The sequence below is a fragment of the Carassius carassius genome, chromosome 34 (assembly GCF_963082965.1).
Source record: "Carassius carassius chromosome 34, fCarCar2.1, whole genome shotgun sequence".
NCBI lineage: Eukaryota > Metazoa > Chordata > Actinopteri > Cypriniformes > Cyprinidae > Carassius > Carassius carassius.
In genome coordinates, this window is record NC_081788.1 from 132,501 (window position 1) to 148,110 (window position 15,610).

General features: G+C 40.9%; 1 protein-coding gene across 8 annotated transcripts in view; it reads right to left on the minus strand.

Annotated features, from left to right (window-relative positions):
- LOC132115292 (membrane-associated guanylate kinase, WW and PDZ domain-containing protein 1-like) overlaps window positions 1–15,610 on the minus strand; it is a 219,212-nt gene that overhangs the window by 88,714 nt on the left and 114,888 nt on the right. For all 8 annotated transcript variants that reach the window (XM_059523668.1, XM_059523667.1, XM_059523669.1 and 5 more), the window contains exons 3-5: window positions 4,210–4,329; window positions 3,696–3,872; window positions 152–338 (exon numbers count right to left, since the gene is read on the minus strand). In XM_059523668.1, coding sequence (XP_059379651.1) covers window positions 152–338; window positions 3,696–3,872; window positions 4,210–4,329 — 484 coding nt within the window. The remainder of the gene's footprint in view (window positions 1–151; window positions 339–3,695; window positions 3,873–4,209; window positions 4,330–15,610) is intronic.

The window sequence follows — 15,610 nt, forward strand, 5'->3', positions numbered from 1 at the left end:
AGTTTATGTTCTGACTGTGTCGAACCAGTCCTCACTGCAGACATAACACACGTTTAATGTGTCTCTCTTTCTGAAATGTGTGTGAGTGATCTTCAACATGATAGTACTATGGTATTGGGTGAAGTGACGTGTGTTGTGTGGCGGCTCGTACTCGATGAAGTACATCTCTCCGGTCTCGGTGTAGGCCAGCTCCCAGTTGTCCGGCAGCGGTCCGAGAGGGTCCTGGTCCGGAGGAAGGCCCGGGGGTTTGGACGGCAGAGACGTGGCCATGTTGTTCAGCACATAGCTGGGGGCATTGTCTCGCACCATGCCGTGCACGTCCGGCCGGCTGGAGTCACCTGTACACAGTAGGGGAGAGGGGAAGAGACTACGAGCTAAGAACTCTGGGTAAAATACAGGAGAAAATGAGAGGAAACACAAGAGAACAGTCACAAACACATGCACACATACCCGAAGAGCGGGTACAAATACAAATTTTGGGTCAAATTATCCAAGTTAATTTGATTTGTTTAGATTAATAATTTCTACTGATCATTTTTACTACTGAACTAAATTCAGACTGATTTAGTACAACTTCTATATTTAATACAAAAATTCACAGCACACATGAAGATTGGGTAAAATAGTCCATATTGAATTAGACTGAACTATTTGACCGTTCCCGCAGGTCCTCAAAATGTCTTCAATTTAAGGACACAAATTTAAGGCTATAAAAAGTCTTCAGTGTCTTAAACTGTATAAAAAAATGTTTTGTTTTACATTTGGAGACGGAAAGACAAGAATCGCGATGTGGATTAATGCTTTGATCGAGTAAATACGAGCACTGCATGTTTCAAAGTCAAAAGGCGACATGGGAGTTTGTATGTGAATGAATCTGAAGGGAACCGACTGTCTTCAGAAAAGTTTGATGGCATTTTCTTTTCATCTTTTGACCAGTGCTGCTTCCTTTACTGCCATTACTGGACAAACCATTATATTTCTGACAGCGCCTCCTAGTGGCAGAGAATGAATGTGCATTTTCAATAATCCCGCCTGTAGTTTGTTCAGATCAATGCTAATATGGACAAGTTCTTACGCAGCAAACATGCAGAGTTGTAAATGTGAAGGAAGCTAATGTGCCCTCTAAAAATCTAGACGATTAAGATATATATTGATATATTTTGAATTAATATAATAATTTACATTACTCATCCCTTTTCTTAAAAATGGCTTAAAAGCTGAAATGTGATGTTTATCATTTTATCATATCTTTTGTTTTGTGAAAACCTGTATCTGAACTGTAAATCATGTCAATTTATGGATTAATTTGTTACCACAGACACTGTCCTACACTCATGTGGTGTTAAATAGCAGGTCGGGCAAAGGGTCATAAAAAGCCTTTGATTGTTAAAAATCCTGCAGATACCCTGTAAATTGTGAAATAAAATTCCTTCCTTGATATTTGTGTTTTGAAAATGTTTTTGAATTATTTTTTAACTCCTATCCAATCTTCTTTTTCTTTTTTGGGGGGGTGGGGGTTATTATTTATTTATTTGGGCTAGTTAAATTTAGTTTTAGCTATCAAAATCTGAATAGTGCCTGTCTGAAGAGCTACCAGGGATTTGTAAATCTGGCGAGCCCTGACATTAATAATCAGCTGATCTTCATCTGTTGTGCTGCTCACAGTGCATTCAGTGCATTCAGTGCCTGAGCCTCGGTCTCACGCTCAACACTTTCAGAAGGGATCATACTGCTCTGGTCTGCTATCCAGGACTGCAGCGAGTCGAAAGCTGAGCTGAATGCTAATATACAGCTAGCGGGACATATTCAGAGTCTTTAAAGACCAAAAAACTCTCAGACACCCTTGAACCAGCGGAGACCCCTCATAAAGTTAAGCTTCCCAAACCAGCCTTACTGATCAACTGTATTTAGAAACTGCTGTCACACTGTCAGACAAGATTTTTCCATTCTGTTTAATTTATTTTCACAGGTCTGTAGAGGATCTGAGTGTGTTTGGACAGTCGTCATCACAGTTTTACAGAAATCCTCAAATACTGGTCACATGTTGGGGTCAGGGCACTTCAAAACATACCTACATTTTCTCAGAAGCAAATGAAGGCTAATAACTTGCAGTAGTTTATAGTGTCTACTGTAGTTCAGTGATCTGCTCTGAATCCATGCAGTTTTTAATCTCTTCTTCACCTGAACGAACAAATACAATTCAGATTTTAAACAAGCAAACAGAAAAAGATGTGAAAGAGCCCACTTCAGCTCCCAAGGGCACATGCAGAGAGATGCGTCTTAAAGGGCTTGAACACTGAAATGTGCTTCTTATTGCTCTTGTAACAACAAATACATACAAAATGATGTCAAAATACCCGTCTTGGAGAGTATCCTCAAAAGAAACGGTTGGTTATGTCTGAAGTGAAAGTAAACAGTGGAGAAAACCACTCACTGCTCTTGTAGTTTTAACAACAATTAATCCACAGTCAAACTCAAATATATTCAGACACCAGTTGTAATATAAAAATAAAAAAAATGACTAGAGACTATTATACCCAAAAAATCTTTATACAGTGGACTACCATTAAAAAAAAGGGACCAAATTTTGACCTCACCATGTTTTACTTAAGTTTTTTTCTTTAATTGTTAATGCAACCTTTTACACCACAGACTAAACAAAATTAAGCATGGCTTGATAATTGGTCCACAAAATATTTGATAGTTATAAATATTGTCAAAACAGTTTTTGGTTGATTGTAATTCATTACATACGATTCTTTCTAAGTTATCTGACATTATCAAGATTAATTTGTTCTGACAGTTTAACTTTGAGTTCTTGTCATATTTTATCACTATCACCAAATAAACTGTGATAATGTGAGAAATGTGTATTGTGTACACATTGTGTAAACAGCACAAATAAATAAATAGAATTAACATAAAAATTAAACAATTTCAAACAGGACCCACTGGTTCAACATGCACCGGGCCCCGCAAACACCAGCTATGTTTCAGACTTAACATTTCCAGTTGGCTCCTTTGGCATATTTTGCAGATATCCCACAAGCCCCTGCACAAGTGTGTGTCACTCAGCTTCTACAGATGGAAGCGGCTCTGAAATGTTTTCTGAAGTCTTTTTCTGAAATCATCAACGTCATTTGTGTTCTACCTTCTTAAAAACCATCAAGTTAATAAAAATTGTGTGATATTGTCAAATGCACTGAATATACACTGCCGCTCAAAAGTTTGGGATCAGTATGATTGTTACGTTTTTTTTGAAGAAGAAGTTTCATATTATTTTCAAGGTGAGGAGCATAAAAATCATAAATTATTTTACCGATCGTAGTGTATATCCCAGTCAAATTCCCACAATACAACACATCCTCTCATCTGCTTATTGTTTTTATTAAACAGATATTACATACCTTACAGCTTCATTTGTTTACTGTATTTTTTTACATACACACAGCTAAAACAGAGTTCAATTTACACACATTAAATTTTGTTAACCCTAACCCTAAAATATGCAATATGTAGTAACAGTCGAAATATTTCATCCAGTAACAAACTTAAACTCTAGTAAAAATGCTCTCACACACACAGAAATATGCCTGCTTGATCTCAGCTTGTGATCTGATCATTCACACACACACACACACACACACACACACAAAGATGATGAGAGTCCCATCAGAATTCGGACAGACACACACCTGTGAACGTGTTGTTCATTTCTGCATCCTCCTGCAGCGCTGTACGCTCTACTCCTGCATGCTGCATACGATCGCAGCACATCTGGGAACCAGTGCAATTGTCTCGCAAAGCATCATGGGAAATCACTGTCCTTCTGAGAGGCTGGATGGGTGGCTTGGGGGTCCCATAATAGTTACCTAGGCAACCAGGAACCCATTAACATGCTTGAAAAGAAAGAGGGACAGAAAGCATGACCGAGAAAGAGAGAGAGACACACACACACACACACACACACACACTCAGCTCAATCCACGTGTGAGTTTACTCTAACACTGACGCTACAGTTTGGTGGAAGTTTAATGCATTTGTCAGAGACTATAACATACTGTCTAACAGCGCTAGACAAACTTTCACACAGGACCGGAAGCAGCTTGAAGATATTACTGAATTCATAGTTCTGTCAGTATTTTTGGGCAGGTGCTACATTATTCTCACGGCAGTCCTTATGTGAGCTGTTTGCAGTGTCTGACGTACCGTCATATGTTCCTATCTCTAGCAGTCCTCCGCTCTGCTCCAGCTTCAGGAAATCCTCCACGGACAGGAAGTTGTAGTCCACACCATGAAGCTCCCCGTCACGAGGAGGACGGGTCGTACCTGCACGAGAAGCACGTAGAGGGTCAAATCTCCTAACTGCTATCAGGGAACAGCATTTAAGAGATGCGACAGCATGCAAACAGAGCTTCCACAGCTAGACACGTCTGAGTTCATATTCCTACACAGAGGATGCTTCAGGCCTAACAACCTTTTGCCATTTATAACATTTGCCTTCTCACCAGCCTAACACAGGCATACAAACTGATCAGATGTGACTCAGCTATCAGGAAACTAAAGACACATCATGCTGATTAATCACGATCTGTGCAGACAACAGAGTCATAACACACCAAGCGCACATGCATCACTCTTACTCATATAAGCCAAAGTCATCAAGGTTTCATGAAATCCATTAGTACTGTGAGAAAAGTTCAAGGCTCCATGAAGAAAGTACAGTAACACTTTAGAATACTGTTTCTTACTTACTGCATAACTAATAAGGAATTATTGAAGAACTAACAAGTGATTATTCATTAACACTTAACTCACTACTGTTAACTACTAAGGAAGATTTGTTAATTAATCAGTATGTAATATAATTTTATGATTGTGTTAAGTAACAGTTAGCTAATCAATAACTAATGAATTCTGTGATACCTCCTGAAGAACTACTATTAATTATCTACTAGTTAGGGTTCAAGAAAAATAACTATGAAGTAACTACTAATGAACAGTTATACACAACTACATTGAATTGTGACCCTTTCATATAAAAGTTATTAGCAGTTGTAGTAGTATAAAAATGCAATATTAATAAATGTAATACATTTCATAGAGGTTTTGCCTGTGTAGTAAATTGTTTTGTGAGTGTGTTTTGTGAGAAATCAGCTTCCAATAGGAACCCCACCACGACTCCAGTGCCTTGCGATACTTACCTCATCAGCATATACCACATTACCATTAATTACATTTCTGTATTTAAGGCAAAGCCTGAGGAAAAGTGAAAATACAGGTAACCAATTAGTAATTAATAAAGAATTATCAAATAAATCTGCAGGACTTATTTTGAACCTGAAACATTAGGCCTACTCTAAAGTGAAATTATAGTGAGCCCTTTAGTAATTAATAAAGTAATAATAATAAAATTTTAACATGCATACTGCCCACATTTAAACTAATTTAACAAACATTTTATAATCAAAACTTAAACATTTAGAAGCAAACAAAATGCATATTTTATTTCCAATATAGGATAATAAGTGGACTGTAACAATGTTGCTACTGTAGTAGTACTTTGTGCTTGTCCTTTTACTCAAGTAACTTTGAAAATGAACATACTTACTTATAATTTTACTTGAGTAATATTTTATTGGGGTATCTGTACTTTTACTCAAGTACTTGATTTGTGGGCCACAGCCTGATTATTATAGTAATTATTTGTGTATAACTGTTCTTTAGTAGTTACTTCATAGTTATCTTTCTTGAACCCTAACTAGTAGATAATTAATAGTAGTTCTTCAGGAGGTATCACAGAATTCATTAGTTATTGATTAGCTAACTGTTACTTAACACAATCATAAAATTATATTACATACTGATTAGTTAACACATCTTCCTTAGTAGTTAACAGTAGTGAGTTAAGTGTTAATGAATAATCACCTGTTAGTTCTTCAATAATTCCTTATTAGTTATGCAGTAAGTAAGAAAACAGTATTCTAAAGTGTTACCGAATGTACATGTTATCTTTTACACTACAAAGAGGCTTTAAATTCAGCAGTTGTCACACAAATTACATTTTCTCTCATACAGTTATGGCAGTAATAGATCACTTCAATCACTTTAACATATGCTTGACCTCTACAGTTAAAAGTCATTCTACATTTCACATCTTTCAAAAGGCCATCTTGTTCTATGAATATTTATTCTGAATTTCCTAATTAATCAAACCTCAGCGTCTTACCTCAGCACTAATTAAGTCCTTTTGAATTAACATATAAAGTGTGATTGCATCATATAATAATTGCTGTTAATAATGTTCATCATCTGGCTGACTACGTCTTGTATTAATTTTTCTGAAAAACCCTGTCATACGTGCACAAACTGACAGTCACCACTTATAAGCTACTACTAAATATTGTAGAAATGTAATTTTCTGTAAAGTTGCTTTGCAATGATTTGTATCGTAAAAAGCGCTATACAAATAAACTTGAATTGAACTTAACTGAATAAAAAATTGAAATATCCAATGCAGGACTGAAGTAAAGATACAGAAGAAAACTTACTTCAGTCCTGCTTTGGATATTTCAATTTTTTATTCAGTTCAGTTCAATTCAAGTTTATTTGTATAGCGCTTTTTACGATACAAATCATTGCAAAGCAACTTTACAGAAAATTACATTTCTACATTTATGAAGAAAACTTCATAAAACAAGAATGTCCAATAAATTTGGAAATAAATTGGAAAAAATAAAGTATAAATTCCAAGAAAACAAAACTGGTCAAATGAGGGTGTGTGTCCAGAAAAGGCGATACACGGACACACACACACACACAGCTATCTAAATGGGACATCCCATGGGCGTAACTGTTTTTATACTGTACAGACCACATATTCTAACACCCTACACCTAACCCAACCCCTAACAGAAAACTTTCTGCATTTTTACAATAATAATAAAAAAAAAACTTTATTTTTATACCAGTTTTACAAATGATGACATCTTTGGAGATTCTGTCAGGTTTAGCTCACTTTTGGGTACACATTTGTCCCCAAAATATGGTTAAGTAGGTTGACACACACACACACACACACACACACACAAACTCAAATTTAGCGTCAGCAGGAGGACGGTGTTCTCTGTTTCCCTCTGCTGGACAAACATGTATGTGACAAACACACAAATACATAGTTTAGTTAGCTGTTAGCGACATAATCTTTATAGTATTTAAATTAAAAATTTAAATAAAATTTACGCATTTAGCAGACGCGACTTACAGTGCATTCAGGCTATCAACATTTTACCTATCGTGTGTTCCCAGGGAATCGAACCCCCAACCCTGCGCTTGATAGCACAATGTTCTACCAATTGAGCTACAGGAACACATATATCCGTGTTTTAGAGGCCAGAGAGATCAGAAGATTTATCTTGTTACAAAAATGACAACATTATGCAATGTTTTTTTAATAAAAGTACACAAAACTGCCACTGTTAGACCTGCCATAATTATTAAATTTAATGTGTGAATACAAATAACAGCCAGTGAAACATACCGAGTTCACCTTTAAATCCTTGAATTATAATCTTTTACAATAAATTTTGTCCATGTTTAATTAATAGTGAGAACTGGTCCCCAAACTTACTATTAACTACATATTTTGTCTCAATAAATCTAATTAAGCTGCTTATTAATAGTTAGTAAGATTAAATTTAGGTATGGGGTGTATTAAGGCATCTGAAATACACCCATGCAGAATAAGTCATTAAAAGGGTCATGACGTTGCTAAAAAGAACATTAATTTGTTTATTTGGTGTAATGCAATGTGTTTTTCTGTGGTTTAAGTTTCAAAAAACATTATTTTCCCCATAATGTACATTGTTGTTTTTCCTCTATGCCCCACCTGTCAGGGTTCGGGGCTAATCACCTGCCTTTTGGGGTTGTGAATGTGTGTTTGGATGGTTTGACAGCTCGCTGCGCCTGCCTGTTTGATTTGAGTTTTCCCCGCCCTCCTTGTTTCTCCGTTAACCTTAATTGTTCGCCACCTGTTCTCAATGCTCTTCTAATTTTTTCCCTTTATAATTCCCTGTGTTTCTCTGTTCGGGGCCAGACTGTTGTTACTCTTACCAATAGCTCGAGCTGGTCTGTGTACTCACCTTGTCTTGTCTTCAGGCTCCAGTGTCTTTTGCTGTTTTGCTCTGCCTCTTGTTCTCACGAATGCAGTACTCCTAGAAGATTCCAGCTCTCATTTCTCTGGGTCTCGGCTGTCGAACGAGTTAAACTGTGAAACGATACTCAACTGCCTTGTTTCATCTGCTTTCAATAAGGCTCTGTGTAAACCCGCAACTGAATCCATCCCGTTTCTCCTGACAGAACAGTCTGGCCAATTATGGATTCAGCGGGATCTGATCCACTTCACTCGGCTCTCATACAGCAAGGAGTTTTGTTGGGTCAGCATGCCATCCAGCTCAACATCATCGCGCAGGATGTGGATGCTCTTAGTGCCTGAGTCTCTGAACTCCTCACACGGGTGGATAGCCTTCAGCGAGAGGCGACGAGCCGGGGGTCCGTTCTTCACACCGGTATTTCCTACTATTCTGAACCCCATGTCAACAATCCGCCGGTCTACGATGGCGATCCTTATGCCTGTCAAGCCCATAGAAAATTTTCCTGTCAGTCGTATGTCAAGTCCCCCGTGGTCATTCCTGTTTAGTTTACAGACATTGTCAAGTGTCCAGAGGTCACTCCTGTCATGTCCACAGATGTTGTCAAGTGTCCAGAGATCCCTCCTGTCATGTCCACAGATGTTGTCAAGTGTCCAGAGATTACACCTTCAGAGGTTCCCCCTACCTACTTTGTCTGTTTGGCCATAGAGATTGTTCCTATCTTGTCAAGTCCTCAAGTGTTGTTCCTACCGGTCACATCTGGGCCATGTAAAATGTTCCTGTCGGACCGGTTATGTCCTGAGGTCGTCTTTGCCAGTTGGGTCATGGCTGTGGAGATGTGTTCCTGTTTGCCTTGTCAAGCCCGTGGAGGTTGTTCCTGCTAGAGGTTGCGATCACAAGATCATATCAGACCAGCTGTCTGCTGCTTCTGACGAGTCCCTCGGAGGATGCTCCTGCTAGTTGTCAGCCATCTGAAGGGGCTATCTTGTTTGTTTTTTCCTGTCCTTAAAGGTTTCTGTTTGTCTTGTCAACTCATAGAGATAGGCCCCTTCAAGGAGCGTCAGGTGAGGTGGGGTACTGTCAGGGTTCGGGGCTAATCACCTGCATTTTGGGGTTGTGAATGTGTGTTTGGATGGTTTGACAGCTTGCTGCGCCTGCCTGTTTGATTTTTCCCCGCCCTCCTTGTTTCTCCATTAACCTTAATTGTTCGCCACCTGTTCTCAATGTTCTTCTATTTTTTTCCCTTTATAATTCCCTGTGTTTCTCTGTTCGGGGCCAGACTGTTGTTACTCTTACCAATAGCTCGAGCTGGTCTGTGTACTCACCTTGTCTTGTCTTCAGGCTCCAGTGTCTTTTGCTGTTTTGCTCTGCCTCTTGTTCTCACGAATGCAGTACTCCTAGAAGATTCCCGCTCTCATTTCTCTGGGTCTCGGCTGTCGAACGAGTTAAACTGTGGAACGATACTCAACTGCCTTCTGCTTTCAATAAAGCTCTGTGTAAACCCGCAACTGAATCCAGCCCATTTCTCCTGACACCACCTTTCTGAAATGCGTAGATTTTTACAAAGCTCATCGTTCTGAAAAGAAGGTGTGCTCTGATTGGCCAGCTATCCAGTGCATTGTGATTGGCTAAATACCTCAAGTGTCAGAAATGTTACACCCCTTACCATACTGTGATGCCATATCCCAGCGCAATGAGACAAAACCAATAAAACCGCTGTATAGCCGGGGCATAATGTCTTGGCTTCTAAGCGAAAAAATGAATGTGCGACAACAATCTCCTTTTATACCCATACTGCAGGCCGGGTTGCGCAATGCTAATCTCGCATGCCAATATTCATTGGCTTGTTTTGTTAACAAAACAATCTGAACTGACTCCATAGTGTATTTTCCATCATTCATTCTGCTATTTCCCTCTTTAACACTGTGAAGCTGCTTTGACAAAGAAATAAAAGTGACTGGACTTGTGCAAAACAGTTGTAGAGGAAAATCACCAAAACTGAACATGGTGGAAGAGTTTTATGGACAGTATTAAAATAAAATAAAAATTCAGGTTGACTTGTGAAATAAGAGAAAACAATCATTTTAATTCTAGCCTGTGTGCTTGAGGCGATATAAGTGAAAATGTGAAAGTGCTGTATTATGGGTGTTTGTACGCATCAGTAGATCATCATAATGCCATGCTGCTGATCACTGTAGTCAATGTTCAGTTTAATTATTAAGGAACGTCGCGTTTACTTATGTAACCCTCGTTCCCTGAAGGAGGGAACGGAGACGTTACGTCAGTGACTGACGAAATTGGGGATCTCGCTAGAGAGACGAATCACCTTCGAGTGTTAACAAAACAAGCCAATGAATATTGGCATGCGAGATTAGCATTGCGCAACCCGGCCTGCAGTATGGGTATAAAAGGAGATTGTTGTCGCACATTCATTTTTTCGCTTAGAAGCCGAGACATTATGCCCCGGCTATACAGCGGTGGTACAGCAACTGTGGCGATGGAATGTAACATCTCCATTTCCTCCTTCAGAGAATGAAGATTACATACGTAACTGAGATGTAATTGGGATTAGTATGGAAAACGCCACTATTGCTGACCCCCTCCAGTGCCCTGCGAAAGCCGGCAAGTCCCCCCACACCAGTTGGGTGGAAGATAGGACAGGGCCTAGGCAAAGGAACCCACACTGCTGTTCCGTACAGTGAGAATTGGATAACACTGGGACCCAAGTAGGGGAACGCTACGGAACCACATCCTGTGCATAGAATGTAACATGTGAAAATTACACATATGGACTGGCCATAGGGCAGTGCTACATATGGAAGTCCCTGCGGTAGACTCAGCCCACCTGGGGTGAGATCACTACACAGCAGAGATGGCAGAGAGATCTCTGCCACCATGAGGGAAGCCGTACCGTGGAAGAATACACATGTGGGATCACCGCAAAAGGGGTAATCACTACACACGGGCAACTAGCCCAGCACAAGGGCTGACCTTGGGCATACACACGAGTGCTGGACCTGGCGTCTGGCGCTCCGCCACGCCTGACTGCAGAGTCTGTGGGAGAAACTTCAACAGGGTTCGCCAAGAGGGAAACTGAACTGAGAAGCACTTAAGCACACATATCCGCTCCGTAGAGGGGAATGGCACAGCAAGCGTGATTGACACCGAGATGGTCTAGCATTTTCAGGCCATCTGAAGCGAGTACGAGAGAGGACACAGGCTCTACACGGAGATTATAGAATCTCGCAAACGTGTTAGGTGTCGCCCAGCCGGCAGCTCTACAGATGTCTGCTATCGAGGCGCCCCGTGCCAAAGCCCAGGAGGAAGCCACAGCTCTTGTAGAGTGTGCTCTCACTCCAAGGGTGCACGGTAAGTGACGGGCCTGATATGCCAAGGCTATAGCCTCGACCATCCAGTGGGCAAGTCTTTGTTTGGAGACAGCCTTTCCCTTCTGCTGTCCTCCAAAGCAGACAAAGAGCTGGTCTGAGGTCCTGAAGCTCTGTGTGTGGTCCACGTAAATGCGCTAAAAGGCGCGAACGGGACAGAGCAAAGCGATGGCTGGGTCTGCCCCCTACCGGGGCAGCACTTGCAAGTTTACCACCTGATCCCTGAAAGGCGTGGTGGGAACTTTGGGCATGTACCCAGGCCAGGGTCTCAGGACAACATGAGAGTTAGCCGGCCCGAATTCAAGGCACATATCGTCTACCGAAAATGCCTTCAGGTCTCTTGACCGGAGCCAATGGCTGCCGGTGGCTGCCGACGATCACTGTGCGGCACCCCCAAGAACCAATCATCCAGCCTTGAATGTTCAGGAGATGGAGGTGCCGTCCATGGCAACCTGACACTCTCGGCGGCCCGGGCAAGCATAGCAGTCAGCTCTGGATCTGACTCAGGCAACATCACTCTCCCAGAAGGAGGCAATGCAGCGGAATCCTCATCTCCAGAGCCTAGCTCGTCCCCCGATACAGTTATCGACATCAGGTCATCTGCTGGTGGGCCGGATGAAGTGCTGGGTCATGCCCTGTCCGAGGCACCAGCATCCACATCACGGTAAACCAGGGGGCACGATGAGCTGGAGGAGTGAGGGGGCAGTGGAGACTCGCTTGGCGGGGAAGCCCTCACTGTAATCTTCAAATCACCCTGGACATGAGCCGAAGTAGCCCTCCTCTTGAAGCAGGAACTAGAACGGGGCATGGGGAGGGGGACTCCTCCTCGTTTGATATAGAATAGCCTTGAACGTAACATCGCGATGGTCATATTCCAACAAGGAGAACATGACTCATCCACGAATGCTGCCTCAGCGTGCTCAAGATGCAGCGATTGTGACCATCAGATGGAGCCAGGAGGCAACCACATCCAGAAATGCTTGAGTGGAAAGACATCTTTAAAAAGACACCCCGTCACTCGTGGAGCTCTTTTAGAATTTGCCCTTTTAGTTTTGAAAAAAACACAGAAGTGTTGAAGCACCCAGGAGGAAGTGCCTTCCATGGCAACCCGACGCTCTCGGCGGCCCGGGCAAGCATAGCAGTCAGCTCTGGATCTGACTCGGGCCACAACACTCTCCCAGAAAGAGACAATGCAGCCGAATCTTCATCTCCAGAGCCTAGATCATCCCCTGATGCAGTAAACGACAGGTCATATGCTGGTGGTCATATGCTGGTGGGCCGGATGAAGTGCTGGGTCCCGCCCTGTCCGAGGCACCAGCATCCGTGATCACCATGGCCGGGCTGATTCCCATGAGAATGGGAAGCTGCAGCACGCTGAGAAAAAGCAGCAGCACTGGCAACCCCCGCTGACGCGCCATAATGCCAACACTCGTCAAAAAGCTGTCTTGACGATACTCTGCTCAGAAAGCTGAAGACTCGGCTCAGAAGCGAAAAGCTGAATGTGCGACTTCACTCGATCTCCTTTTATACCCACGCTGCAGGGCGGGGTGCGAGATGCAAATCTCACACGCCAATATTCATAATATTTTGTTAACACTCGAAGGCGATTCGTCTCTCCAGCGAGATCCCCAATTTCATCAGTCATTGACGTAACGTTGAACATGACCGACTGAAAGGGAACAACATTTTGAAGAATAGCACATTTTTCTAGGCTTTAAAACCAGGGCAAATATCAAATGAGTTAAAAGGCAGAAAGATTGAGGTTGAGCACATCCAGTGTGGTGTGTGAGCATATAAACAGTGCTGATATCTGAAACCTGCGTCTGCCTGCTGTCACTGCAGAGCATTGTCTGTCCAAACACGCAGCCCAACATCTGCTGCTCTTAACCCTGTAATGACTGTGTGTGTGTGTTTGGGGGATGGGTAGGTGAGTGTGTGTGTGTGTGTTATATATACAAACATATATATATATATATATATTTTCTTTATTTTCATGACTATGAAAATTGTAGAGTCACACTGAAGGCATCAAAACTATGAATTAACACATGTGGAATTATATATGGAATTATATACATAACAAAAAAAGAGTGAAACAACTGAAAATATGTCATATTCTAGATTCTTCAAAGTAGCCACCTTTTGCTTTGATTACTGCTTTGCACACTCTTGGCATTCTCTTGATGAGCTTCAAGAGGTAGTCACCTGAAATGGTCTTCCAACAGTCTTGAAGGAGTTCCCCGAGAGATGCTTAGCACTTATTGGCCCTTTTGCCTTCTGTCTGCGGTCCAGCTCACCCCTAAACCATCTCGATTGGGTTCAGGTCCGGTGACTGTGGAGGCCAGGTCATCTGGCGCAGCACCCCATCACTCCCCATCACATAGCCCTTGATGCCTTCAGTGTGACTCTCTTAAGTGAGAAAACTCTTTGAATGAGAAGGTGTGTCCAAACTTTTGGGCTGTACTGTATATATATATATATATATATATATATATATATATAGTTTTTTTTTCTTTTCTTTTTTCTCAAATACTGCTTAGTGCACCTTTATGTGTCTATATTTATACAACAGTTTCAAGATGTTGCACTCATTAAAACTGACTGGTTAGGGTTTTGTTTAAATTGATGAAAGATCAGAGACTGAGAATTAGTGAGGAGGTGATTCAAGGAACTATTGGGAACCAACTACTTTAAAGTATAACACATTTAATATATACTTAAATATTACAAATACTGACAAGTGGAGAGAGAGCAGAGGTGGTGTGTGGAAATAAAGTTGTTCAAATGAGGGAACAGTTCACAAATCCAGCCGATCCAGTCAATAAAGTACTTTCAAATTGGAAACTGAAGAAACTGTGTTATTTAAGGAGAATCTCTCCATGAGTGGAAACAGACCAAGCAAGCACACACACACACACACACACACAGTTCATGTGACTGAGGGAACAAGGCAAACTCATGAAGAGACACGAGCTGAAGAGAAGAGAGCAGATCGCGGTTCGTTAATTATTTACAGTATTCACACAGATCTAAACACTATTAAGAAACATCAACAAAAGAGATTAAATGAGCTGCTTTTAGAGAGGATGAGCAAACAGCAGCTGGACATGATGAGAGCCAGACCAAAAACAGACATGATCATGTCTGAACACGTCACATATTAACAATCAAAAACAATTAACTTTGCATGTACATGCAGTTGCAAAGTAACTGATAGTTAGTAGAATGTTTAAAGTATTTACTTTAACCTTTAGAGCAGTGGTTCCCAACCTTTCATCCTCCTTTCATATGATACACCTGAGTTAAGACACAAAAATTACATGCTTTGAGAATCACAGTGGTCTGTGTGGGCTGGATATTACAGTCCTGCTGCTGCCTGCTCCTGCTAAACATGTGCGTCTGCAGGTACGGGATTCTCAATCCGCACAGAAGTGTTCACTTCCATGCCGTTCTGAACACCTAGTTTGTTCTGTGATTTGGTTTGAAGCAGTTATTTTATAAAGTGGTTTGAATAATACAACTTGTCACAGCATCATTTTGTTACTCTAACACAGTGGAGACTGAGGCTATGTTCATACATCAGTTTTTGGGATAGAGTCAAGCTGTATTCCTTAACAGTTACCATAGCGACAGTGACCAAATTAATATCAAAGATGGATTAACTAACCCTAACATTAAACACATAAAACATTAATTTAATGCATCTTTTAATTATTGAAAATTAACTTAACTTTTTATGTAAACAAAGGGGATTTACTATTAAAAATAAAACATGGAAGAAATGTTGTGTGATTAAACCTTAAAAAAAAATAATGTTTGATTTTTTTTTTTTTTTTGGTAGTAGGCTACGTACATTCTACTGAACAATAGTCTTTAACCTGACTTTTATTTTGACGGGTTGGCGTACCTTTTGTAACGATCGGGGAACACAGGGGACGAGAGATCCAAGAGCAGTGTGATATTTATTGGGTAATCCAAAATCAGAATCAAAACAAGCCAGGGTCATAACCAAACATCAGTCCAAAAACAGAAACAAACAAACAAACAGGAACAAGAACTCGAAAAACTAGGAAC